The 25,296-nt window shown below is 43.7% G+C and overlaps 3 protein-coding genes across 12 annotated transcripts in view; 1 reads left to right on the forward strand and 2 right to left on the reverse strand.

The window, feature by feature from the left end:
• Positions 1–7,499, forward strand: part of BACH2 (BTB domain and CNC homolog 2) — a 350,588-nt gene extending 343,089 nt beyond the window's left edge. For all 10 annotated transcript variants that reach the window (XM_032409268.1, XM_032409264.1, XM_032409265.1 and 7 more), the window contains one exon: positions 744–7,499. In XM_032409268.1, coding sequence (XP_032265159.1) covers positions 744–1,226 — 483 coding nt within the window. In that variant the 3' untranslated portion in view covers positions 1,227–7,499. The remainder of the gene's footprint in view (positions 1–743) is intronic.
• A 1,552-nt stretch (positions 7,500–9,051) lies between these two features.
• GJA10 (gap junction protein alpha 10) lies at positions 9,052–18,789 on the reverse strand. Its single transcript, XM_032409274.1, has 2 exons — positions 16,997–18,789; positions 9,052–10,636 (listed from the first exon to the last, which is right to left on the reverse strand). The coding sequence occupies exons 1-2, from the start codon at positions 18,428–18,430 to the stop codon at positions 10,598–10,600; spliced, it is 1,473 nt and encodes a 490-aa protein (XP_032265165.1). The 5' UTR covers positions 18,431–18,789; the 3' UTR covers positions 9,052–10,597.
• CASP8AP2 (caspase 8 associated protein 2) overlaps positions 18,405–25,296 on the reverse strand; it is a 54,019-nt gene continuing 47,127 nt past the window's right edge. Inside the window, exon 12 of the transcript XR_004300163.1 lies at positions 18,405–18,446. The gene's annotated coding sequence lies outside the window, so the exon portion shown is untranslated. The remainder of the gene's footprint in view (positions 18,447–25,296) is intronic.

The raw sequence follows: 25,296 nt of genomic DNA on the forward strand, positions 1-25,296 counted from the left end.
TACGCCCTCATCACCTCCCCCATTATCAACACCTCCCACCTGAGTAGTGCATTTGTTACCATTGAGGAACCTGAATCCACACAGCATAATCACCCAGAGTCCATAATTTGTATCAGGGCTCACTCTTGGTGTGGTATAGTCTGTGGGTTTGGACAATGTATCCATCGCAACTGTTCACTGAGTAATTTCACTGCCCTAAAAATGCTCTGTGCTCCACCCGTCCATCCTTCTCCCTCCCCCCATCCCTGGCAACCACGGGTCTTCCCCCCACCCTGCCCATAATATTCCCTTTTTCCAAAATGTCATAAAGTTGGAATTGGCCAATTTCTGACTTTCAAAAATGGCAGCCTAATGCACGGGGTGGGGGGGGGAGGTGATTTTTCAACGACAGAGTTTGGGACTAAGAGTTTTCCAGCTGTTGCTCTACAAACCCCAAATTCCAGGAAACCAGAGCCTTGACTCCCTGCAGTTCTCTGGTTGGTGGGAATGTTGCTGGTCACTCGCCAGAGGAGACGGCAGGCTCACTGGCGCACCTGGATAGGCTGCTCCGATAGGAAACTCGGTCCAGGCTCCTTGAATACACGTCTTGTAGGTGCCTAGATCCCGGCCTCGTCATTCACGAGTGACCCTGTCCTACCAAACGCAGAAACGAAAGCTGGAAAACCCCCGGAAACCAGGCCTTCTGTCTTCCTGTTCAGGCTTGATGGGGCCTTCTCTCTTTTCTCTCTCTCTCTTTTGTCCAGGTGTGTGAGAAAGAGAAGCTGTTGTCAGAGAGGAACCAACTGAAAGCCTGCATGGGGGAGCTGCTGGACAATTTCTCCTGCCTTTCCCAGGAAGTCTGCCGCGACATCCAGAGCCCTGAGCAGATCCAGGCTCTGCACCGGTACTGCCCCGTCCTCAGACCCGTGGGCCTCCCCGCAGCCTCCAGTATTAACCCCGCGCCCTTGGGCGTCGAGCAGAACCTGGCCGCCGCACAGTGTGCGGTGGGCGAAAGCGCGCCCTGCTGCTTGGAGCCCGGAGCGGCTCCCCCCGGCCCCCCCTGGGCCCCCGGCTGCGCCCCGGAGAACTGTACTTCCGGGAGGAGGCCCGAGGGCGCTGAACCGGGAACCTTCTCAGAGAGGGCGCCTCCTCTTGAATCCAGGAGCCAGACGGTGACCGTGGACTTCTGCCAGGAGATGACTGATAAGTGTACGACTGACGAGCAGCCCCGGAAAGAGTACACCTAGTGACCCGGCCCGCCTTCCAGTTCTCCCACGTCTGCCCCCAACCCCCAGGGGGTTCCTCGGTCAGCCTGCGGTGCTGTTCATCTGTTGTCTGGAAGAACCAAGAAGGAATTTGGTGCACACTACAGCGTTCTTAGCAGCAATACTGTTTCTAAGTATTCCCTCCTCTCTCCACGCGGGAGTGATACACAGTTCCCTTCACAATGGTGCTACCCCTTGCCCAGGCAAGGAAAGACGGCGGTGGTGACGCTGCCTGTCTGTGGGTTAATTTCAGTCTCAACAGGGATAGACTATAACACCTCTAGGACCCAACCACGGATTTTTTTTCTCAGTGGCCCATGTCACAAACCCTATCTCAGGAATTTCTTCTGAATGTTCAATTTTTTCATTGAAGACAGCTTCTATACACATCAAAGTTTTATAGCTAGACTGTACATATTATATATAATATATATATAAAATATATATATATCCATATGCAAAAGTCCTGCATGCCTCAATTTTCTCATCCTGAAACTGGAAACTTCATTTCTCGTTTATCAACAGGTTCCAACATTCCTCTTCTTTTGTCTCCGGTGCCAGAACTAGTTTGGTAACTGTTAACATAGTCATTTTTCTTGCTTCACAGTTCAATTTCAGTTTGTACTTATTTATGGAACAGAATTCAATGTTGGAAGCTTTTTTTTTTGAGGTTTTATTTCAGACCCTTTTTCTGTTGTCGTTTGGTTTGCTTTGGGCACCATCGGCCGGTGTCCTCGGAGTGTCGTGGGTTTGTTGTTTTTTTTTTTTTTTTTCTTGCAGATACTGTACAGTCATGGTCAACTTTGCCACTTGCACTGAGTTTTGGGTCAAACCTATTTTCTTAAATGAAGTTGTTATTCAGTATAACTCAAGTATACTGTATATTCTTTGCTTTTAGTTGAAAAGTAAGACATTTTAGCTAATTAAAAAGCACTCAGGTGATAATTATGTAGGAAAAATAATCTTGCCAAATAATGAATTCATCCTAGGATGTGTAGACAATAATCTGCTTGAATATTTTTATATTTCACCTCCTTCCCACCTCTCCCGGAAGCAAAGTTTCAATGCAGAGAGTTCAGAGCTGATGCTGGATGTTCAGACTCCTAAGTGGGGAGAGAGTTTGGACGTCCACTCGAAAGTGCATCCAAACAGCAGGAACCCGTGATTTTGTACCAGAACTCAGCAGGCATTGACTCCTAAAAATCAAGTTAGAACTATTTTCTCACCCAAGGGGCGAGTCCCATTCATTTCAACCCGTCCTCAGGCCTCTGCCTGTTCTTGGAAGGGCAGCGCAGGAGGAACTTCTCGGAAGGATTTGGCTGATCAGCCACCCGACCACCCTGGCCCCCTGCTCCCCTGTCCAGGCCTCCTGCGCAGGCTGGGCTCCCAGGACCTCTCACCTGAGTCAGTTTAACTCACAGCACCTGGGGTCCTGCCTGTAAGCGGCATCCTGGGTTAATGCAGCTTGCCCAGAGTAGGAGAGAGTGGGCGCATGTGAGCCTGGGGTCTGTCCCTGACGCAGGCAAAAGAATTTCTTTCTCCCTCCCTTCTCCAAATGCTTTGAGTTGAATTCTGGGGGTTTTCTGCTCGTCTCTTGTCCAAAGGCAGATTTCATTCTGAGGCTTTGGACACGATATGGCCAAGGAGCCCTCCCTGCCCCTTTACCCGGCCACACACACACACACACACACACACACCTACCCTCACCTGATGGTAATTTTCTTCTCTTGCTGCAAAACTGGTTGGCTTGCAACCCACAGAGAGCAGCTTCCCTTGGCTTTGGGGGCGTGCTGGCCCCTGGCCACGTTTACAGGAAGATGTGCCCAGACCCTGCCCCGGCCTAAGAGGAGGCGGAGTCCCTCCCTCCCTCCCTCCGGTGGGCCCTCCAGCCTGGCTGCGGGAAGAGTCCCGAAAGGTTTGATGTGGGGATGGGGTGGTGGGCAGTGGGGAGTAGACGGTTGACTTTGTTTCTTTATTTGTGCCATTGTTTGGACAATATTAAAGCTGCATGTAAAAGGGGAAATTAGTATGTGATGTAGGCGAAAAGTGAAATCATAGTAACGTATGTTTTAGTATTAACTTTTTTCTGTACAAATATTAGCGCTAAATGTTTAAATATGTATGAATGCCAGAAATTTGTTGGTTCATGCGGTAGGATTAAAAAAAAAAGGCTTTTCTTTTCAAGTAGTTGCGCTTTTAAAACCTGCCTCTGGGTTTCTGTTCCTCCTCATGTGCGTGCGCATGTGCGCGTGCTGGTCTGAGACGGATTTTGACGCAGCTCGGTGCTGGAGCTGCCGTTGTTATTACGGTTGTCGGAAGGTCTTGGCCTAGTGGAGCGGTTCTGTGCTTCACCGTGGGGTTTGCCTTCGTGGAAACCTGGTGACAGCCGGAATTTAAATTCAATGTGAATCGTGTGATGCCACAGGTATGTGTTGCGGTGGAGGAGTCAGCCAACAGTATTTTGTTTTTTTTTTAATCTCTTGTTGCCTTTTTTAAGTGACCTCCTCTTCTTTTGGAAAAAAAAGAATGTTTCCTGCTAGTCTCATAACCAGGTCCAAACCAGCCTGTTGGCGTGATTCACCCTGGTGACAGCTCATGTGCAACTGGTAGTCTTGACCACATTCCACAGTCTCCCCCTGTCTGTCGTTCCGTCCGCTCGCCCCTGTGCTGCGGCCATGTCCGGGTCGGGGAGGGGGCCTCCTGATTTCCCTCCACCCTAACTCAGCTCATATTCTGGTGCCCCCAACCCCCACCTCGCTTTTCTCCCTCTTCCTCAACCAAACCCCGCTATGGGAACTGGTTAAAAACACTGCTTGAAAAACTCTTTCCATTTCTTAGAGATTTTCTAACGACTTAATGATTTTGTTCACTATGTACCATAAACAGTGATTGGCTTTGTGCAATTGTCTGTGTGACCTGTCTTGTCTTCTACTACCCTGAACCACATGTTCGTCAGAATTGTTTCCAGGTTGATTCAAAGGGAGGACTAGAATCCAAACTGCCTCAAGTGGAGTTTTAAAAACCAGCCTGTCTCCTTAACCGGGGATCCCTTGGTGAGGCCCGTGTCTTTTAGGAAAAACAAAAGCAAGTCAATAACGGAATAGTGTTTGCACAGCATGGTGACATGTAGTTGTGCTTGAAGGGTCCTTCCTTATAAAAATAAAGGACCCTCCCCCCATGGACTGCTTAGGAAGATCCCTGCCGAGGCCGAGTCGGGTCTCCAAATAGGTGGGCATGAGCCGTAGGGGCGGGGACTGTGGCGGTGGCCCCCTGGCTAGTTACCATCTGCCTGCACCTAGTCCTCCCCTTGATCTGCCTGTGTCCTACTTGTGTGTCCAGACAACCTCGCTTCATTCAGGTTGGTCGGGCTTTGGGCAGGTGAGTGCTTTGCTGTATGTGTTTGTTTCTCTGCGTTATCTGGGGGTGCCTTGAATAAAATCAAACTTCATTACGTACTGATTCTGGAACAAAACGGTTGCAAAAACAAAACGAAAGAGCTGGCAAAGTGACTAGGCCATCCTGCTATTTCCATTCCGGGTGCCCTCACAATGACTCAGGCGTCAGAGGTGATGCTGCAGTATAAAACATTATTTTGTATATTGTACAAGTAATTTATTAACTGTCTTTCTAAAAGTATGCTGCTTTTAAGATGCACTATGACTTTGGATTTAATCCTTGTATTGCTTTCCCAAGGAAGTAAAAAAAAAAAAAAAAAAGGCTAGTGATTAGAATGCCAACTGCCACTTCTCCTTAAAAAGGAGGCCAGGGACCAGCTCTAGGACTTGCACCAGCGAACTGCCAGAAATTAAGTGGCCACAGTGTGAAGTTCAAAGCCGTTACCAAGAGATCTAGGGGCGCCTGGCTGGCTCAGCCGGTAAAGCATGCGACTCTTGATCTCAGGGTTGTAAGTTCGAGCCCCACATAAAGATGACTTAAAACCTTCATTAAAAAAGGAGCTAAACCTACACTTTCTCTTTTAATACCTTATGATTGCCTTTAAAGAAGAAGAAGCAAAGGTGTATAAACTCTAAGCCTTTTAAGAAATCCCAGAGTCCTGTCCCTATGGGCTACTCCACATCCTGTGGAGGAGCATAACCCTCCCAAAGTGGGTCAAGCCTGCAAAGGTGCTCAGCTACAAAAGATCCACCTGGCTGGGTCTCCACATTCTACCCCATTGAAACTAGCAGCTGCTTAATTAATAAATGACTTCAACCTGCTCCCCTATCGCTTATAGTTTGGGAGGAGTCGCAGACCAGGAAGGGAGCAAGAATCAAGTTTTGTCTTCAAATCACTGTAAATAGACTGAGGGGCAGAATCTTTTCTTTTTTTAAGAATAAAGCTGTTCACTCGATCATCAGTTAATAAATTTTCCCCCAGACTGAGGATCTTGGTGGGGCACAGTTACCGGCGAGTCAGTCCCCCGTGCAGTGCCCTGTGTGGAGTCGGTATTCGTGCAGGAAGTCCGTGTGCATGGAGGCAGTCTGTGTGTTCTCGGTACCGCCCGAGCCATCCCCTGACCCAGGCATCAAAGACTGATGCTGCAGAATAGACGGTATTTGTACACAGATAGTGTGTGCACATAGTATTTGTACATAGAAAGGACCTATTGTGGCAGATTTTGAGGATAAATTATTCAACTGACGGTGCAAAAACATTTCTTGCAAAGAAAAGTAAGTGTATAGTATTTTCCTACACTCCACCCTGGGAGATAATATTTATATCAAATGAGTATCAGTGCATTTTAATTGTAATATGAGAATGAAGCTGCCATTCTGTGAAGAATACCCTTTGGTTGCAGAGGCCCAATTTGTAGCTTTGATTTCATGTTGTGACGTGGTGCATGCATCTCACTGTCAAGCGATGGATAAACAACTCTGACTTTCACTTCATTCCAGTTTATTGACCTCAGCTAAAACAGTGGCCCTCCTTAGAAGCAGAAGGGCATCAAGACCATTCATTCAGTGCCAAGAGTTCCTGGGGGGCTGATCGGACATGTATGTGAGGAAAGAGGGAAGGGACTTGGACAAAGAGGGTTTTTCCTACCGATGATGCTAAGTCTCCTACCAAAATACGTCAGCAGGCAGAGGGGTAACCTCCCCTGGGTCCTAACGATGCATTTGGCGTGTGTGAGTGCTGGGATGCCCATTCACGCTCGGACCTAAAAGAACTACCACTTCTAGTGAGTGAACAGGAAGATTCCAAATGCACTTGGGAGCTCCGGGTGCTGCTTAGACACAGTGAGCCGTTCGAGGCAAGCACCACCTTTGCCCGTGAGGCCAGAAGGGCCTGGGAGAATTTGTTCCAGAACCAGTCTGATGCAAGTGCACCTCTAATATATGCCTTACAAACTCCAGAGGCCATATTCAAAACAGGGTCTTCTCAGTGTATGCAAGGGGCCGCAGCCCCTCTTCTCTTCCTCCCCAGGTCGAACAATACGGACAGTTTCACACATATCTACCTGTATAACCCTCTGTACCTCTCATAACTGCTCAACGACTGTAACAGGTTACATCAGGTGTTTTTCTACATACTTTTTACACAGATTCTATGCGATTAATGTAACTTAATTCAATGCATCATTTTATTGTACTAGTTCTTAGGCTTGTCTTTTTTTTTTTTTTCTAAGTGATTGTGGTTTTCGTTGTGGTTTTTATTGTAAAAATGAAATGGCTGTTGATGCTTATTCTCTGTAACTAAGAATTTTTACCATTTTGGGGAAAACAAAGCATTGCTATGAACTAATGAATTGAAACTTCATTTACTCATTGTAAATACACTATTGTGCAAAAAAAAATTTTTTTCACTCAATTGAATTGCTAGTGTTAACTGAATTTTGTCTAGACACCATTTCTGTTGATGAAATAAAGACATATCATTATGCATTGTAAGCTGGTTTTCCCTGCCTCTGATCCCCTGTGTTAAAGATCACAGGGCTGGAGGCCTTAGGAAATCTCTTCTCCCAGAGAATTATGTGTCTTCCTCTAGTTTGGACCCTTACCTGCTACCTGATTAATCTGATTAAAGACCTAAAAAATGTGATAATGCTAATGTGACTCCTCAACGCTGAAATTTAAAAAATCCCCGATGCCTGTGAGAGCAGATAAAAGGCATTAAACACAATTTCCTGGCTTCGATGTTGTGCGATAGCTCTGCAAAATGTCACCGTTGAGGGTAGCCTGCTGAAGGGTATTGTTTCATACAAGAGCGTGTGAATCTACAATTATCTCAAAATAATAGGTCTAATTTAAAACAGAAAGCTAGGGGCGCCTGGCTGGCTCAGTCAGTGGAGCATGTGACTCTTGATCTCGGGGTTGTGAGTTTGAGACCCATATTGGGGGTAGAGTTGAATGAATGAATGAATGAATGAATGAATAAAACAAAGCTAAATGAAAGTAACCAGAGAGAAAGGGGTATTAAGCCAACACCAAGATAACAGTGATGAGCAGGGCAAAGAGTTTAGAACTGTGGTTAAGGGAGTAAATACATAAAACTAGAAAAGTATATTCAATCATTTGAGTCCTGGATTTTGATGTAAAGGGAAAGCAAGGTATTGAATGGCAGGCAGGCTAGATGACCAAGAGTAATGCTGGACTCCGGTGGTCTGGCTAAGCTGTCAGTGAGGCCGTAAATAATACATTCTCATGATGTCTGAAGAGCTGCTGAGATCTGAGCTTCAGGAAGTGCCTGGCCTCACCCCATCCCCCAGATGAGAAAACTGAAATTAAAAGTTACTGAAGTCCACTCCCTGGGCACCCTACTGAGCCAAGGAGGGCTTCCAGGGAGCATATAATGGGGTTAGCAACTGTTAGCAAAACAACACAGTTGTAACATTGTAGATGTGAGAGATCAAATACAGTCCTTTGCCTGAAGACATAAAGTTATCCAATCCATTCTGAAGAAAGCAGGTGGGTCTTAGTCCCAAAATTTTCTCTCAAGAAAACCTGGCCATTTAGGGGCGCCTGGATGGCACAGTCGGTTAGACGTCCGACTCTTGATTTCAGCTGGGTTGTGGGATCAAGCCCAGTTGCCGGGCTCTGCACTCAGCTCCAAGTCTGCTTGAGTTTCTCTCTCCCTTTGCTCCCCTCCCCTCATTGTGCATGTGTGCTTACTCTCTCTCTCTCAAATAAATAAATCTTCAAAAAAGAGAAAGAAAAAGGAAGAAGGAAGGAAGGAAAGAAGGAAAGAAAAGGAAAGAAAGAAGAAAGAAAGAAAAGAAAGAGAAGGGAAGGGAAGGAAGGAAAGAAAGGAAAAAAAAAAAAAACCCGGTCATTTAGAACTGATGGTCATTCACTCCTTTGACCTTGACATTTGCACTTGTCCTGGGAATGACAATCATAGTTTGCAAGAGAATAAAGCCACTGTTTTCTGCAGAAGAGGGGCATTCAAACACTGTCCTGCCCCAGATGGGCAGCAGCCATCTTCTTTCCTTTGAATGTGCACCTTCGGAGGGATCCATACCTACTTCCAGGGTACAATGAGGATTCCCAGACAGTCCCTGCCAACAGTTTTGTTGTATCTATTTGGGAATAATTAGGCTGTTCTTTCAAACAGCTCTAGAATTTTTCACTCTTCTCCAGCCCATCACCCCCGCCCCTCAATTAGGATGCACTAGCAAGATTGTATTTGATGTTTAACATCCGTTTTGTGATAGGGCCCAGAGTGGAATGGGTTTCCAATTCTCCCCATTGAGCACCTTCGCTTTCCAGAGAGATGGAAAAAGCCACTCATTCCACATCCCATTATGCAAGTGTCTTTCCTTTCATTTGATTTAAGAACATGATACCTTCTATCCTCACCCCTCTGGCTCCTACAGATGCCAACATACACTGTCACAGGCCTGCTCAGTCAGCCAGAAAGAGGCATTACTGGTTCTTCATGGCTAGCTCTTACTCTTGCCCCTTGAAGACAAGTGCATCCCTGAAGCAGTGATCCTCATCCTAAAGCAGGAGGTGGAATCCGTCAGAGACACACCAGCATTGACTGGGAGCATCACATTTTACACCCATCCTTTAACCTCTCTTTGCGCTGTATAGTTGACCCTGTAAAGGCTTCTGAGGATAAAGGAAGTTTAAATTAAAGGAAAAAAAAAATGCTGCCATACAGGCTTCTGAAAGAGTCTCTCATAATAAACCTATTGACAGGACATGACAGAACACCAGTGAATAAGGAATAGACTGGAGAGCTGGAAGCGAAAGGTCATATATTGTCTTTGGCATCTGTACAGAAACATACGTTCATTCAACCAACCAACACTGTGCTGCATGCTGGGCATCCAAGATTGAAAATGTACAGCCCTTATCCTTACAGCTTCCACAGGCTAGTTGGACAGGAAGATGTGCAAATAAATCACTGCCCAGGGGCCGCTGATTGTCATGGATAGGAGAGAGCATGGCTTCACGGCTTCCTGGAAGGAGTCCGCGCCTTGGAGCAGCGGGATCTGGGTCTGAATTCAGCTGCACGGCAGACACTTCAGCTGTGCGACCTTGAGCTGTGGCGCAAGCTACTTAGTCTCTTTGAGCCTCTCTGATCTATAAAATGGGGGTGAACAGTAACTTTACACAGTTGTACAAGGTGGAGATAACGTGTCTTAAGCACCTGGAATATGCTCTGCCCCCTAGTGATACCCACTTGGACTTGGCCCCAGCATCATTTTCATCCACCTGGTCTTCACTGGCTCTTCTACCAACTTACTGTGGAACAGATCATGCCTCTTCATATCTCCACACCTCATTTCCACCTCTGCAAAGTACGGGGACAGAGAAGACTCAGGAACCATTTGGGCTAGAAGCCCAGACCAGCCCCATCCAATGCTGGGCTCCCTTCCGCAGCATCCCAGGCAGTCCCCAGTGTGTCAGGGTCCTCCAGAGAGAAGGAACCAACAGGAGATCGATCGGTCAGTGACTCCATCTATCTGATCAATGGTCCTAACTGCTGCTGTGCCACCGCAGAACAGGGTGCCCCCTGCAGCGAGCAGGGCATCAAATCCCACCGGGCTGCTAGGTGGGGGAAGGAGAGCCATGTCCCAATCCTTCTCCCCTCAGACAGGCAGCAGCTCTTACCCGAGATTTTCTCTCCCGGGGTGCACTTCCTCCCTTCCTCCACCTGCTTGAGATCAGACCGATGGTGAGACCAGGTGGGGCAGTGAGAGGCTGATCCCAGCCCCATCAGGGGAGGGTCTCCTGTAGAGGGGGGCCCAGCTGGGAGCACCCTGTACACACCCATCGCCCGGTGGGTGTCTCTGTGGAGGGAATGGTTCCCGCAGTTCTTCTCAAAGTTTGAGCTAACAAAAGTGCAACTTTTCTCCCGCAGATGCCAGTTACTCCTGGGTTCATTTTTCTGGCCCCACACATGAATTATTTTTTCATAAGAGACGAAAGTTCTAGAAGCATGTTCTGAAAGAAATAGGAAACAAGACAAACAAAATAGACTCAAAGGACTTGTAAGAGTCAGCCCTGCCCACCCACCTGGGACTCTGTGTATGTCACAAATACCAGGGATCCAATCAAAACCTGCTGAAGACAATTCTCCCGAGGTTGACCCAGAGAAGGATGACCACGGAAGAGGTTCTGCTCCCTGAAAGATCTGAATCCCAACTGTCATCTTCTTATCCTTCTCCACGTATTGTTTTCGTCCAAAATCCAGGTCTAAAACTGTAAGCCAACTTCTTCCAAAGCTCCATTTTTGTTCTTTCTACAATTAGCCAGATTTTTGACTTTGTATAATGTGGAAGGGAAAAGGGATCCAAATGTGGAATATTCCATTTTGTAATAATCTATCCTTGACCCTAAAAATCTGCTAAACTTAGGCTGCCTTATGCAGAGAGAGCAAGAAGCAGTAATGAGGTATAGAAGGAGCTTGGGTCGAGTTGGACAGGCTTGGAATAAAATTCCAGCTCATTCACTCATCCAATAAATATTAATTTATGTCCCTGCTACGTCCCAAGAACTGTGCTTCACCACATCCTAATTGTATGACTTCGGACAAGTCACCTATTTCTTTATCCATAAAACAGAGATAATTACAGGGCTACAGGGAGGAAGCCCATGAAGTGTCTAGACCGCCATCAGGCCCTTAATGAAGTGAGTATCTTTCCTCCTCTTCTTCAGATTCTTTGGTAATTGTTATGTTATGTAAAACTGCTCAACCAAAGGGCTCAATAAATTAGTACAATCCATCCTCAAAATACCCATCTAATAACACTTCTTAATGTGAAGTCAAAAAAAAGACCTCAAATGAGACAAAGAAACTGGAAGTAATAGATTTTAGATTTAATATAATAGTAAAAATTCAAAGATGCCATAAACAGGGATAAGAGACAAGCAGACTGGGAGAAAAATCTTTCCATATATATATATATATACACACACATATATACACACACACACACACACACACACACAGACAAGGAGTTAATATAATACCATATAAGAGCTCCTAGAAATCAGAAGAAAGACAAATATCCCAACAGAAAAGACAGACGAGGATCGTTCATGGTGGAAATACAGATGACCAGTAAACATATGAACAACCTCACTAGTAATCACAGATGTAAATTAAAACAAAGGGAAACATGGGGCGCCTGGGTGGTATAGTCAGGCATCCAACTCTTGGTTTCGGCTCAGATCATGATCTCGGGGTCGTGAGATCGAGGCCCACCTCGGGCTCCGTGCTGAGCGCAGTCTGCTTGAGAGTCTCTCTCCCTCTCCCTCTGCCCCTCCCACTTGTGCTCTCTCTCTCTAAAATAAAATATGGAAGAAAAAAACAAAGGAAAACACTTTTAGTTCATCAGATTGGAAGGAAAAAAGATAATGGCTGGTATGAATAAGTGTGGGGAAAGAGGTACTAATGTGCTGATAAGAGAATAAATTGGTGTAGGGGCGCCTGGGTGGCTCAGTTGGTTAAGCATCTGCCTTCGGCTAAGGTCATGATCCCAGGGTCCTGGGATCGAGCCCTGAGTCGAGTCAGGCTCCCTGCTCAGTGGGGAGCCTGCTTCTCCCTCTGCCGCTCCCCCTCACTCGTGCGCTTTCTCTCTGCCTCTCTTTCAAATAAATAAATAAAATCTTTTTAAAAAGAGAGAGAACAAATTGGTGTAGTCCTTCCTGAACAAAAATTTTCAGCATCTGTCAAAATGTAATATGTGCGTGTCCATTAGAACCAATAATTCCACTTCTAGATACCTGTTAAAGATATATGTATGAAACATCCACTGCAACATTGCGTGCAGTAGAAAAAAGTTAGAATGGCTAACTGGCCATCAAGTATCTTATGGCTCATCCATACCATACAAAAGCATGAATTAATGTAAAACTGAGGCCGTTCCACAGGTACTGACATGGGGAGACCCCTGTGACATATGAAATGAGCAAAAGCAAATTGCAAAGACATCTCTACATCTCTACATGATCACATTTGTATTTTTAAAAACCACCATATATGGGTGGACATACATTTGTCCTCAAAGACAGATGACAAATACCCTGAGGAAGGTAGGGGGAACACACCCTAAGCTGTTAGCGGTTGTCTTCGGGGAGTAAAGTGGGAACTGAATCCAGATGAGAACAAAAAGAGATGAATCCTCACATGGTCAGGTTCACATTTTATTCTCTATGTTCTTTTATATTGCTTGAATTTCTTTCAATGAGCATGTATTACTTTAATTTGAAAAACAAGAAAGACTGTTCTTCCATGCAAACCATTAACGATGGTCCCCTGGTCTGAGCCACATGCCTCTCTCCCCTGGGCCACTGTGTAAGCCTCCTAGCTGGCCTCCCTGACTGTACTCTTACCACTTGTCTTAGTCCATTCAGGTAGACTGGGTGGATTATAAAGAATAGAAACTTATTTCCCACCGCTCTAGAGGCTGAGAAGCCCAAGATAAAGGTGCTGACAGATTCCCTGTCTGGTGAAAACCCATTTCCTGGTTCATAGATAGCTGTCTTTTTGCTGTGTCCTCACATAGTAGATAGGATAGGGAACTTTCTGTAGCCCCTTGTATAAGGGCACTATTCCTATTCATGAGGGTTCCACCTTCATGACCTAATCACCTCCCAAAGACCCCACCTCCAAGCACCATCACATTGGGGATTAAGTCTCAACATATGAATTTTGAGGGGATGCAAACATTCAGACCAGAGTAGCCCTATAATAGACTCTCCAGAACGTGGGGTTTTTTTTGAAACATATTCTCAGCTCACCACCATCCCTGTGCCATCCAGCCCAAATTCCTTTCCATGGCCTATAAAGCCCTAATATCAGCTCCTGCCTGTTTCAACCTCGTCCTTGTCTCTCCCCTCCTTGATCGTGGCCCAAGAGAACTCTGTAGGGCCTTGGCACAGCTGGCCCCATCGGTCATGCCAAGGTCTTAGGGTGGGTGGTACATCCCAGGCAGTGGGACTAAGTGTAAGTGTTCTCACCTTTTGAAGCTACATCACGTTAATGTCCCAAAAGATTGGAAGAATTCACAGGGCAATCTTATTCCTAATGTCAAAATCTCCCTTCTCTACGGCCATGGTTCTGAACTCTGGCTGTACATTGGAATCATCTGGGAGCTTTAAAAAGTACTAGTGTCAAGGCTCCCTCTGCAGAGATTTTTCCTGGGGCAGTTTGCAAAGCCTCCCTAGTGATTTCATGTGGAACTGGGCACAGCAATTACTGCTCCACAGCATCTCTGCATTCGGCAATGGGGACAGTTCTCCCTTACAGAGGGTAGTGCGGGTTGCTAAACTCAGCCAGCCCTCCTCCCCAGGCTCACTTGGCCAGAATGAAAGTCTGCTTTCTATGCCCAGCTAAGTCTTCAAAGAACCAACCTTGATAGAAGCCTATTTAGCGATCAGTGAGTTTGGACTTGAACAAATTGTAGGGTTTGGGTGACAGCAAGGGAAATGTCTCAGAGCATAAAATCATGGCTCCTTCCGGTGCCTTCTATGACCTTCCAAAATAGAATGCATTTCTTTTGCAGGACAGTTCCCTCGAAGGGACACATCATAAGCAGCAAAGCAACTGTGGTCCTACCAGAAGTTATTTCACTCTGAAACATCAACTGCTGAAGTCAGAATGCATCTTACTGAGCCCTAAAAATTCTGCCATCCAGGACCCAATACAGTGTAAAAAGCAGTTTACAGTCCATATACTGACAGTGGATGATTATAATCCTGTTTGCTGCACTGATTTCTAATTACAGATTCCTCTGTAGGCAAGAAGCATCATGTCTCAGCCACAGAGCTCTGGGGTTGATAGCTGTGGCCTCAATCCCCAAGTCTTCCTACCATCTGGGGAGTGAAGTGGCCTGTCAACCCTGTAAGGGGTTTGGTGGGAAAGTGACCATAAGTAGGAAATCTCTGTGGCCAAAGACATTATTTGTAATTCCTAGAAACATAAAAAACAGGGAAGAAAGAGGAAGAAGAAAAAAGAAAGGGGGCCTGTCATCTTCATCATCTTTTCTCCAGGCTTGTAGGAATGGCTGGCCTCCCCCAAAAGATAATCTGAAAGATTTAAAAAAAATCTGCCTTAACTAAACACTACCGTCTCTCCCTCAACTCTCTGCCAATACGAAGACTCCTCTCACATGGAAAGAGGTATAAGAAAGGGAAAATGACTAAAACTGTCTTGCTGACTTCACAAATGGAGATAAGAAGCAGTAACCCCTGGCAAGGTTACTCTAAAATAGTGATTCTCAACCCTGGCTGCACATTGCAATCACCATGGGAGTTTAAAAAATACTAATCCCAGGGACGCCTGCGTGGCTCAGTCGGTTCAGCAGCCAACTCGGTTTCAGCTCAGGTCGGGATCTCATGATCTCAGGGTTGTGGGATCAAGCCCAACATTAGGCTACTTGCTCTCAGTGGGGAGCCTGCTGGAGATTCTCTCTCTTCCGCTCCCTCTGCTCCTCCCAACCCTGGTCTCCCTCTCTCTCTAATAAATAAATCTAAAAATAAAATAAAATAAAATACTAATCCTAGGGGCACCTAGCTGGCTCAATCAGTACAGCATATGACTCCTGATCTTGGAATTATAAGTCCAAGCCCCACTTTATGGGTAGAATTTTTTTTTTTTAAAGATTTTATTTATTTATTTGACAGAGACAGACACAGTGAGAGAGGGAACACAAGCAATGGGAGTGAGAGAGGGAGAAGCAGGCTTCCCGCAGAGCAGGGAGCCCGATGTGGGGCTCGATCCCAGGACCCTGGGATCATGACCTGAGCTGAAGGCAGACGCTTAACGACTGAGCCACCCAGGCGCCCCTTTATGGGTAGAATTTACTTAAATATCCTGATGTGCATCCCACCCTCAAAGATTTTGGTTTAATTGGAATTGGATGGGTCCTGGGCATGAAGATTTTTTAAAGCCCCCAGATGACTCTAACTCCTAGCCAGGGTTGAGAACGCTGCTGTAGTTTGGTGTGGGTTCCAAGTAGCCACACTCTGATCCTAAACATAGTCTCCTGGGGAGATGACTGGTCACTGACAAGAAACGAGTATCAGTTTGAAAGAAGTATTATAGGAAAAATCTAGGTAGGATGACTCCTCCTCAAGATATGGCTTTAGTGCAGTAACAAAATATCTCTAAGCTCACAGGAGATATGAAACTGGGGTAGGGATTCAATCATCATAGATTTAATCATTATCATTAACAGGAGAAAGCAAGTGTGTGAGCTCAACCAAGTGAGCTCAACTAGGAAGTTCCCCCACCAAACCTGGAGTTGTTTCTTTTTAATGGAAAAAAGCTGTTAGGAGTGGTGGATAAAGCAAGTGTCATTCTTTTTTCCAGAATTGAGAAGAGTCCACAGTAAATATCCATGTCTTAACAATGAGCAGGAAATGTTTATTCCACACTGGCTTTTCAGAAAACAGAATTAAAATCAATAAAATATTGATTTTAGTCTTTGTGAAATATATCACCAAATCTTTGTATATGACTTTTAAATGCCAGAGCTATTAAAACAATGGAGCACACCCTCCTTCCTTAATGAGACAAGGGCAACCCAAGGTTACAAACGATCCCTCTTCTGATCCATTTTCCACACTGTGACAGAGCTTTCTAAAATGTAACTCTGATCCCATCACTTCTCCGCTGCACACCCTCTATGAGTGCTCCATTGCCTTCCCACAAGACCTCCATGGCCCCTTCTCCAGCTTTCCCTCTCCATAGCCTTCCTACCTGCCAGTGCCCCAGCCACACATAGCTCCCCAGACAGCCCTGCTGTGTCACAGCTCTCAGCCTTTGTCTGTGCTGCTCCCTGTACTGGGATGGCCTTCTTTCATGTACCCCAGTCTTCCTAGATCTGGAGAAACTCACCACATCTTTTAAGGCTCAATTCAAAAGTAACTGCTACTACGAAGCTTTTCCTGACCCATCCATAAAGAATTGACCACTCCCTCCTTTGCCCATCCACCCCTTCTAACAGGGCACCTTACACTTGATCACATTTGCATGCTTACTAACTTTCCCATCTAGACTCTGAGCCCTTTGATAGCAGAGACAGTATTTTATCCACTTATAAACCCAGCACTTACTAAGACTGAATAATATAAAGTAAGTTTTCATTAAGTTTATTTCATGAATTGAATTTAATTGAATGTATTGAATGACAGGATTTAACTCTCCATAAATTAACCTCCCTCACCTTCTCTCCCTCTCTCTTAACACACACATATACACACCCGGTAGCTGGACAGCGAAGGCTAAGAAGTAGCTAGAGTGGAAAACCTCTTGCAATAGTCCTATGTTCAGTCAGGCTGTCCGTCTTTACTTACCATTGATGTTCTGTATCCAGTGGCTGAAGGCAGAAGCGAGGGGCTATTTTCCCGGTGCAGAAGGTCCAAGCAAGAGCTGTTCCGAGAACTGGAGCTTCCTGAGTCACTGTACAAGTGTCCCTTTTCAGACAGTAATCTGGACAGAAAGCTGGCCTTGTGACTGCCCAGGTAAGATCTGTCTGTCCAGACCCCACTCTTTCTCACACTGCCATCGCTGTCTCTACATTTACTGTGCAAATCTGTGAGAGCCTCTCCTGAGAGTCGTCGATCCTGGGACTGCCCCCAGGTTCCTATTGCATAGGATGGGCAGTGTCTAGGAGCTATCTCTGTACCTAGGCAGGACTGAGACTTTGCGTTGTGTAGGCCGGAGGAACGGTTCAGTTGCTGTCCGGGGTGCTGACTTTGAGTACCGGCTTCCCAGAGACATGGGCTGTGGGCATGGAGCTGTCCACTGTGCTGATCCTTCTCAGCCCACTCTTTAACACAGCAAGAGTCTACTTCAAGTTGCATGGGCTGTGAGCTTTGCCACATGGTTTTAGACTTCGGCACATTGACTCGAATGACTTGCTGTTGATTGTTTGCTTGAAGTAGAGGGATTCTTTTAGGCAAGGGAGAGCAAATCATACACTCCTGGGCCAATGAATATTTTTTCAAATGGAATGGGGTGCTGCTTTCATCCTCAGTGCCCTCATTGCTGGATTTCTCATAAAGTGCCTTCATGATTTTCCTGATTCCCAGATGAAATATTTCCAGTACATTGAGGAACAAAGAGATGGCTGCAATGCTGTGCATAAAGAGCATGAAAATTGTCTTCTCTGTGGGCCTGGATACAAAGCAATCCACTGCATTAGGACAAGGAGGTTGAGTGCATTTGTAAAGCGGGTGCATTTGAAACCCATAGAGAATATATTGGCCTATCATGAACCCTACTTCCATCACAGATCTTGTCAAGATGTGTAAGACATAAGTACGCAGCAGACATCCTTTTAGAGGGACTTTATGAATTCTCTTCTGTTCCTCTAACCTCTTCAGCTCTCTATCTATCCTTTGTTGCTCCTCCAATTCAAGCTCGGGATTCCCCATCTGGACTCGGAGGTGTGACTTTTTCTTCTGCCTCTCCTTTTCGAAGGCCCTGAGTCTATAAAGTGCATGGCCCATATACACCAGAGAAGGAGAAGACACAAAGATGATCTGTAAAACCCAGAACCTGATCAAAGAGATAGGGAAAGCATCGTCATAACAGATGTTGTTGCAACCTGGCTGCTGGGTGTTGCAGGCAAATGCTGACTGTTCATCATCCCAGACATCTTCAGCAGCCACACCAAGTACCAGCATTCGGAAAATGAAGAGTATGGTCAGCCAGATTTTCCCCACTATAGTTGAGTGGGAGTGAACTTCCTCTAGGATGCCACCCAATAAATTCCAATCCCCCATGGTAAGAGACTAATGTCTGAAACATACAGAAAACACTGAAGTTAATAGCACTCATGGATATAATGTACAAAGACAAAGGCTCATCAATAAAGCAGGTTCTTTTTTTTCATGTCAGCAAAGCTATGAAGGATTTTCCAGCCCTAATATTTATGGCTTATGCTTGATGAAATAGGATACTTCCAAGGAATGTTTTTGGAAAAAACAAAAACAAAAAACAAAACTAAAGACCCTCCACAATCTGATCCAATTTCCTGCCTCTCCTCTCCCACACAAGGTTGACTGTCATTCCACTGTATCCAATGGCCGTCACATTTGTACAATGCATTCCATTGCAAATTTTGTTCATTTTTTTACCCATATCAGATGCGCCATTAACCAGACATCCTACATGATCTTAACTAAGTCTCAACTTCTCCAGGAAGTTTACCTTAGCCATCCCAAGTCAGAGTGATTTTTCCCATTCCTGAATGCCCACACTATTGTTTCTACCACTGATCTGACATTGTGCTTAAGATGAATTTTATGATGGTTGTGTCTTCTGTCCCTCTTCGTGGAAAGGTACTCTTTGCAGATAGAGACATATTCTATAGCATTTTGTTCTTTGCACACAGAAGGTATCATTAAATAACAGTGGGATGAATTGTCTTTCCATTTTAAAACTCAGTTCCTTGACCTTAACACTGGAATAATCACCACCAAAAAAACAAAGCAGATCCTCATTATGTATTATCCATGGCTCCCACTGCAAGTAAAGAAAACAAATCAGCCAAATAAAGCCTCTGGGACAGGCACAGCATAGCCGTAAAGATTAAGCAGACACAGAAACAGTAATAGACATGTGATTATATCCACAAAGCCACATGTGGAACAGCATGTTTTCATGAAAGTTTTGTTAACTTAGAAGAAAAGTGAATATAAACTGCTTCTCTAGCAAGCTTGGGATCTAGGAAAGAATCGAAGCATAGCTGATATGAATAAGTTATTTGGTTTACCTTGAAAAAAAAAAATGTTTTTCAAAATTTGATGAGATTAAAATATTTGATAGGCTAAAAGCTTCTAAGATGCAGATTTCCTGATATTAAAGATACAGAGAAAAAACAGTAAAGTGTTATGAAGTTAAAACCACTAATGAAAGAATTTTCCCCCTCCATATTTCATTCATTCAATAATATTTACTAAAATCTTACTATCACCTAGACATTGTCCTAAATGCCAAGGAATTCAACAATGAACAAGATATACCCCATCCAGCCCTCACAGTACTTAGTCAATAGGACTCTCAGTAACACATAAAATGGACAAATAATGAAAAAGAAAAGAATTGAGTGAGTATCAACTCAAAAATACAAGAGAGAGGCGCCTGGGTAGCTCAGTCAGTTAAGCGTCCAACTCTTGGTCATGGTCTCAGGTCAGGCTCAGGTCATGATCTCAGGGTTGTAGGGTTGTGGGATCAAGCCCCATGTTGGGCTCTGTGCTCAGCCAGGAGTCTGCTGGAGATTCTCTTTCTCTCCCTCTCCCTCAGCCCCTCTCCCCATGCTCTCTCTCTCTCAAATGAATAAATCAATCTTTTAAAAAAAATACAAGAGAAAAAATATGGAATCATTACATTTTCCCTACTTATCTCTCCAAACATAAAATAAATCCCAGGTAGAATAAAGTATTAAATGTAAAAAAGGCAACCACAACAGTATTACAATAAAATATAATGTTTTGTAATTTTGAAGTAGAGGAAGTCTTTTTTAAGCACATCATGTCAGAAATTATAATTGAAAAAAGTTTTAGATTTTACCCAACAAAGCTGAATGGCAAAAGTGGAGATGTCCAGAAGGCATTTGGGTCTAGAGAATAAAAACAACGAAAGGTACAAACAACTAGAGATAAACATTTAAACATTTGTGAATAATCACTGAATAGGTAGAGATCACTTAGGGACAAGACAAAGTGAGCCAATAGAACCCTGAGAAATAAGGAAAATAAGTCTACAAATAAAAATGAGAAATGGCCAAAGTGGGGGGGAGGGGGGGGCCATGAGAACAGTGTCACTGAAACCAAAGGACAGAGTTTCAAGGAGAGACACAATGCCAAATACACATACTCCTCTATTTATATAAATTAATTGTGGGATATACCATGTTCAGGGATTGGAAAACAGTATTTGTAAAGATGTCAACTCTCCCCAAATTAGTTGATCCATAGATTCAATGTGAGATTTTATGTCAGAGTAAAATAAAATACTATAAATGTACATATATATGTATGCATATGTATATGAGGTATATATACATGACTATATGAGCATGGAGAAAAAAAATACAGGCCACACACCAGGAAGTTAATATAGGTTACTGGAGATCTACAGGAGGTTATGAGGGTAGAGGGGCAAAAGAGAGGCAAAAAAGAAAAAGGAAAAAGAATAAAGATTTCTTAATCTTCTAAGCAAGCATGACAGATTTTTATCCAATGTAAATATTTATGTAAATTTCTACTTGTATATGCATACATGTCTACACAATTTTTAAATAAAATTTAAATATTAGATACCTCAGAATTTGGGAGGGGTATTAATGAGACTTTTATATTTTACTCTATTTACTTGAGAATTGCTTGAAATTTAAAAATTAGGAATGTAGTCACATGTAGTACTTGCATATAAAAAAACAGATTTTAAAATTTTGGACTTATGCCTCATTAACTGAAGCAGTAATTTACTAAGTTCTATCCTCTCAAAGAGTTTAGTTCCTTTCTCATTATTCCCTTAAAAATTTCTGGACATTATTCTTTATTTAAAAATAATTCCTTTAGCACTTACAAAAAATCTAGACCTTCTATTTTATATATAAAAAACCCTGAAATGAGAAAGCTAACTCATATCACTATTCTCTACTCGGAAGTCCTAAACTATTTAATGCTTCTTATTGCCACTATCCCTTTAAAACTTGGTAATTATTACCCTTTAATAGCAAGTAAAGGAAAACTGGGCCAACATGAAAAACAGAAATACAATCATGCATATTGGCATGCAAGATCAAAATCCTCAAATGTTCCTATATTTCCTGAAAGTAACTACTTTTTTACCAATAATGACTACAGGTCCTAGAAATATTCTTGAATTTTATTATTAAATACTAATTCAGCATCTCCCATGTAAAAACTTGCTCTTTTCCTGAATTTTATTTCAGATCTTATCTTTCTATCCCCAGAGGGATTTCCTCTATTTCTCATAAACAAGAAAGTCCACGTTTACCACTTACCTTACAGATGGTCAAAAAAATGGTAACAACTGGGTTCAAAAAACCTTAAAGGTGGACCATGAGTGGCTAATTAGTGAACAACTGCTGCTGGTTGCAGATATAAAGGCTCTGTTCAGCTCTGATTCTGGGGCAGAAACCAGAATGAGCACAGTAATTTTGATCAATAGAGTCTAACCTACTTCTCCCTGGAGGTCAAAATGTCCTTTGGGGCTTTGCAATTCTCTTGTAATATTTTCTTCTAATTAACACCATGGCTGAGCCTCCCCTGGTGTATCATATTTAGAAATGAAAAGTGAAACAAATGAGAATTTTCCTTTTTTATTTGTGATTACAGTGATTTGAGTTTTGGGTGCATTTTTTCCAACTGATTGCTCTGGGAATCCATGTCACAGATCAATGGGTCATGTCCAATTTCATTCAACAGCTGCCTGGGGTGAATCCTGGCTTATCAAATGTGAACAAGTAACAATGGAGTGACAAACCCAAAGTGTTCTTGCAAATCATATTAGGCTGAAAGTAGAAACATCTCAAAAAGAGATCAATAGACCAGAGACAAGGCTGCACTTGTCTGTAGATTTAATTGTTCTAGCAATACTCTGTTAGGTTGAAACAGGCAGCTTAGGAATTTTTTTCAGTAGCTAATCTGAAAGCCTTAGAAAGCTATGTCAGGGCACCTGGGTGGCTCAGTTGGTTGAGCGACTGCCTTCGGCTCAGGTCATGATCCTGGAGTCCCAGGATCAAGTCCCGCATCGGGCTCCCTGCTTAGCAGGGAGTCTGCTTCTCCCTCTGACCCTCCCCCCCCTCATGCTCTCTCTCTCATTCTCTCTCAAATAAATAAATAAAATCTTTAAAAAAAAAAAAGAAAGAAAGAAAGCTATGTCAGATTTTTGTGGAGAAAGTATTTGAATTCCAGAAAGGTCAAATGACTTGCCTAATGCCAAGACTAGGTCTCCTAACTCCCAGGCTTATAACATCTATAATAGTCACATCTCAAGCAGTCTCACTGCCATCTTGGGGTAACAGCAAGGATATCATTGGAACCCAATGATGACTTAAAATCAGGGCTCCTAAGCACATTTTTTTTTCAAGTAGGCTCCACACCCAGCATGAAGCCCAACGTGGGGCTTGAACTCATGACCCTGACATCAAGACCTGAGCTTAGATCAAGAGTCTGACGCTTGGGGCGCCTGGGTGGCTCAGTCGATTGAGTGTTCAACTCTTGATTTCAGCTCAGGTCATGATCTCAGGGTTGTGGGCTTGAGCCTTGAGTCGGTATCCATGCTCAGCAAGAAGTCTGATGGAGATTCGCTTCCTCTCCCTCTCAAATAAATCTTTAAAAATTTTTTTGAAAGTACATAAAATTACTGATAGTTCCTAAGTATCATCTAACTATTCTATTTTTCACATATTTAGTTTTAAAGAAAGGATAATAAAAGCCAAACAGGTGAGGTTAAATTTCCACTATCTGGCACACTAGCCTCGAGTACAAATTATCAGAATTAACTAGAAGCAAAAACACATGATGTATTAATGTGTACATTTGTACGGTATTGGGTACACTGTCCCAGAAAGCCCTTGACATTTAATTCTAAAATTCACCTGAAGAGTAATGAATGTAATACCTTTAAAGCATCTTGTCAGAGTCAAACATTAAAATCATACATGATGCATAGAATAATTCAGAAGGGTACACAAGAAACTCCTAATATTAGTTGCCTCAAGGGAAGGCAACCAAGTGACTGGGGAAGAGGTGGGATGAATCTTGTATACTGAATCCTCTCATCAGCAAATGTATTACTTAAGAAAATAATGCTTAAACTAGGCAGTGAAGTAAAAATAAACACAACCATATGTCAATTTGTTAAAAAAAAAAATCTCCTGCAGATGAATCGATCTGATCACTTCATTCTTGAAGACTTTTAGCAAGCAGGATCTTTAAGGCAGAGGCACAAAGTGGGTAACTCTCCCATAATCTCATAGTAATAATTCAAAATGTCCCGATGAGGTAATACTGCACTGCTGCTGGAGAAGAGGAACTCTACCTACTGCCTCATCCCCAACCAGCCCGAAGGCTAAGCAGGAATCAGCACACGAAAGGATGAGAACCACTCCCATAGAGAACAAGTTGGGGTTTGTTTTTCCAGAGTTCCTACTTTCTTTCTCACCAAGTTATGTTGAATCTATGAAGTCCTTGGCAGGCCCAAGACACACTCCGAGAAACAGAAGGGAACAGAAAGTTTAGAGAGAACAAATGTCTCAAGATGGAGGAAAATACACATGGAGTCAGAGCTCCACTAGTTACTGTCTCTGTGCTAGTCAATGGTACCAATACCGTGTCACCTCATTCACAGCTGGAGACATAAATCCCCTAAGGGCAGGAGTAGTTGGTTGTTTTCTGCAAGCAGCTGTAAAACATTAGGACTGGGAAAGCTGGGGCACCTGGGTGGCTCAGTCCGTTGAGCGTCTGCCTTCGGCTCAGGTCATGATCTCAAGGTCCTGGGACTGAGCCCCACATCAGGCTCCATGCTCAGTGGGGAGTCTGCTTTTCCCTCTGCCTCTGCTGCTCCCCCTGCTTGTGCTCTCTCTCTCAAATAAATAAAATCTTAAAAAAAAAGACTGGGGAAGCTGACATAATACCAATGAAGAGAAAGTACGAGTAATATAGGGTAGTGGCAGCAGAAGAGGAAAGCTCATTTGTGTCAAGTCCTTCATCTGCTAATAAGATTCAGAGGGACCTACCATGAGAAAATAAGAGATTGCTAGGAGAAAATGTAGGAAATGATAGGAACTGGGTTAAACTATCAGGTTCCTAGCAGAGAATTTGGTGTTCTTCAGATAAAAGGTATTACCATGCAAAAAATAACCACACCCATTGCAGAAAAACAGAACTGCAAAATAAAAGGTCAAAATGAGTGACTTTCAAAACATTGTAAAAGCAGAATCTAAAGTCAATTATTGTTAGGAATTCCAATTTATAAAACGGTAAAAAGAGGCGCTCTGGCTGAACCCAGCCAGGATGGAGGGCCCAAGACTTACGTACTGCACATCCCTACTTCCCACAAGCCAAAGACTTGCCTGAGGAGTTCATTTTAAAATCTTGTTTTAAAAATAATGCCTCCACTTGCATAAGGAAAAGAAAATCCAAAGATTGTGAATTTCCCAAATATACAACAGGAAAACATTTTTTTTTTACAATTTTATTTATTTATTTGAGAGACAGAGAGTGCGCACAAGAGAGAGCGGAGGAGGGGGAGAGGGAGAAGGAGAGGGAGAAAATCTTTAGCAGGCTCCACGCCCAGCACGGAAACCGTGCAGGGCTAGATCTGACGACCTTGAGATCACAACCTGAGTGAAAACCAAGAGTCGGAGGCTTAACCTACTAAGCCATAGGCACTCCAGGAAAACATTTAAAGTAGCAATTCCAGGCTAAAGTTTAATGGGTGACCCATTAATATTTTTCCTTAACAGAGTTTTATACTTTCTTAGCACATACACTTTGCTTCAGCGAAGAAGTGAATCTGACAAACGAAGATGCCTCAAACATCTTTTGTATTTTAATCCTATGTGAGTCAAGAAAGTATGTCTGACAGCAATTATCAGGGCATTTCTGGGAAG

This window comes from Phoca vitulina, unplaced genomic scaffold (assembly GCF_004348235.1).
Source record: "Phoca vitulina isolate PV1807 unplaced genomic scaffold, GSC_HSeal_1.0 scaffold11, whole genome shotgun sequence".
Classification (NCBI taxonomy): domain Eukaryota; kingdom Metazoa; phylum Chordata; class Mammalia; order Carnivora; family Phocidae; genus Phoca; species Phoca vitulina.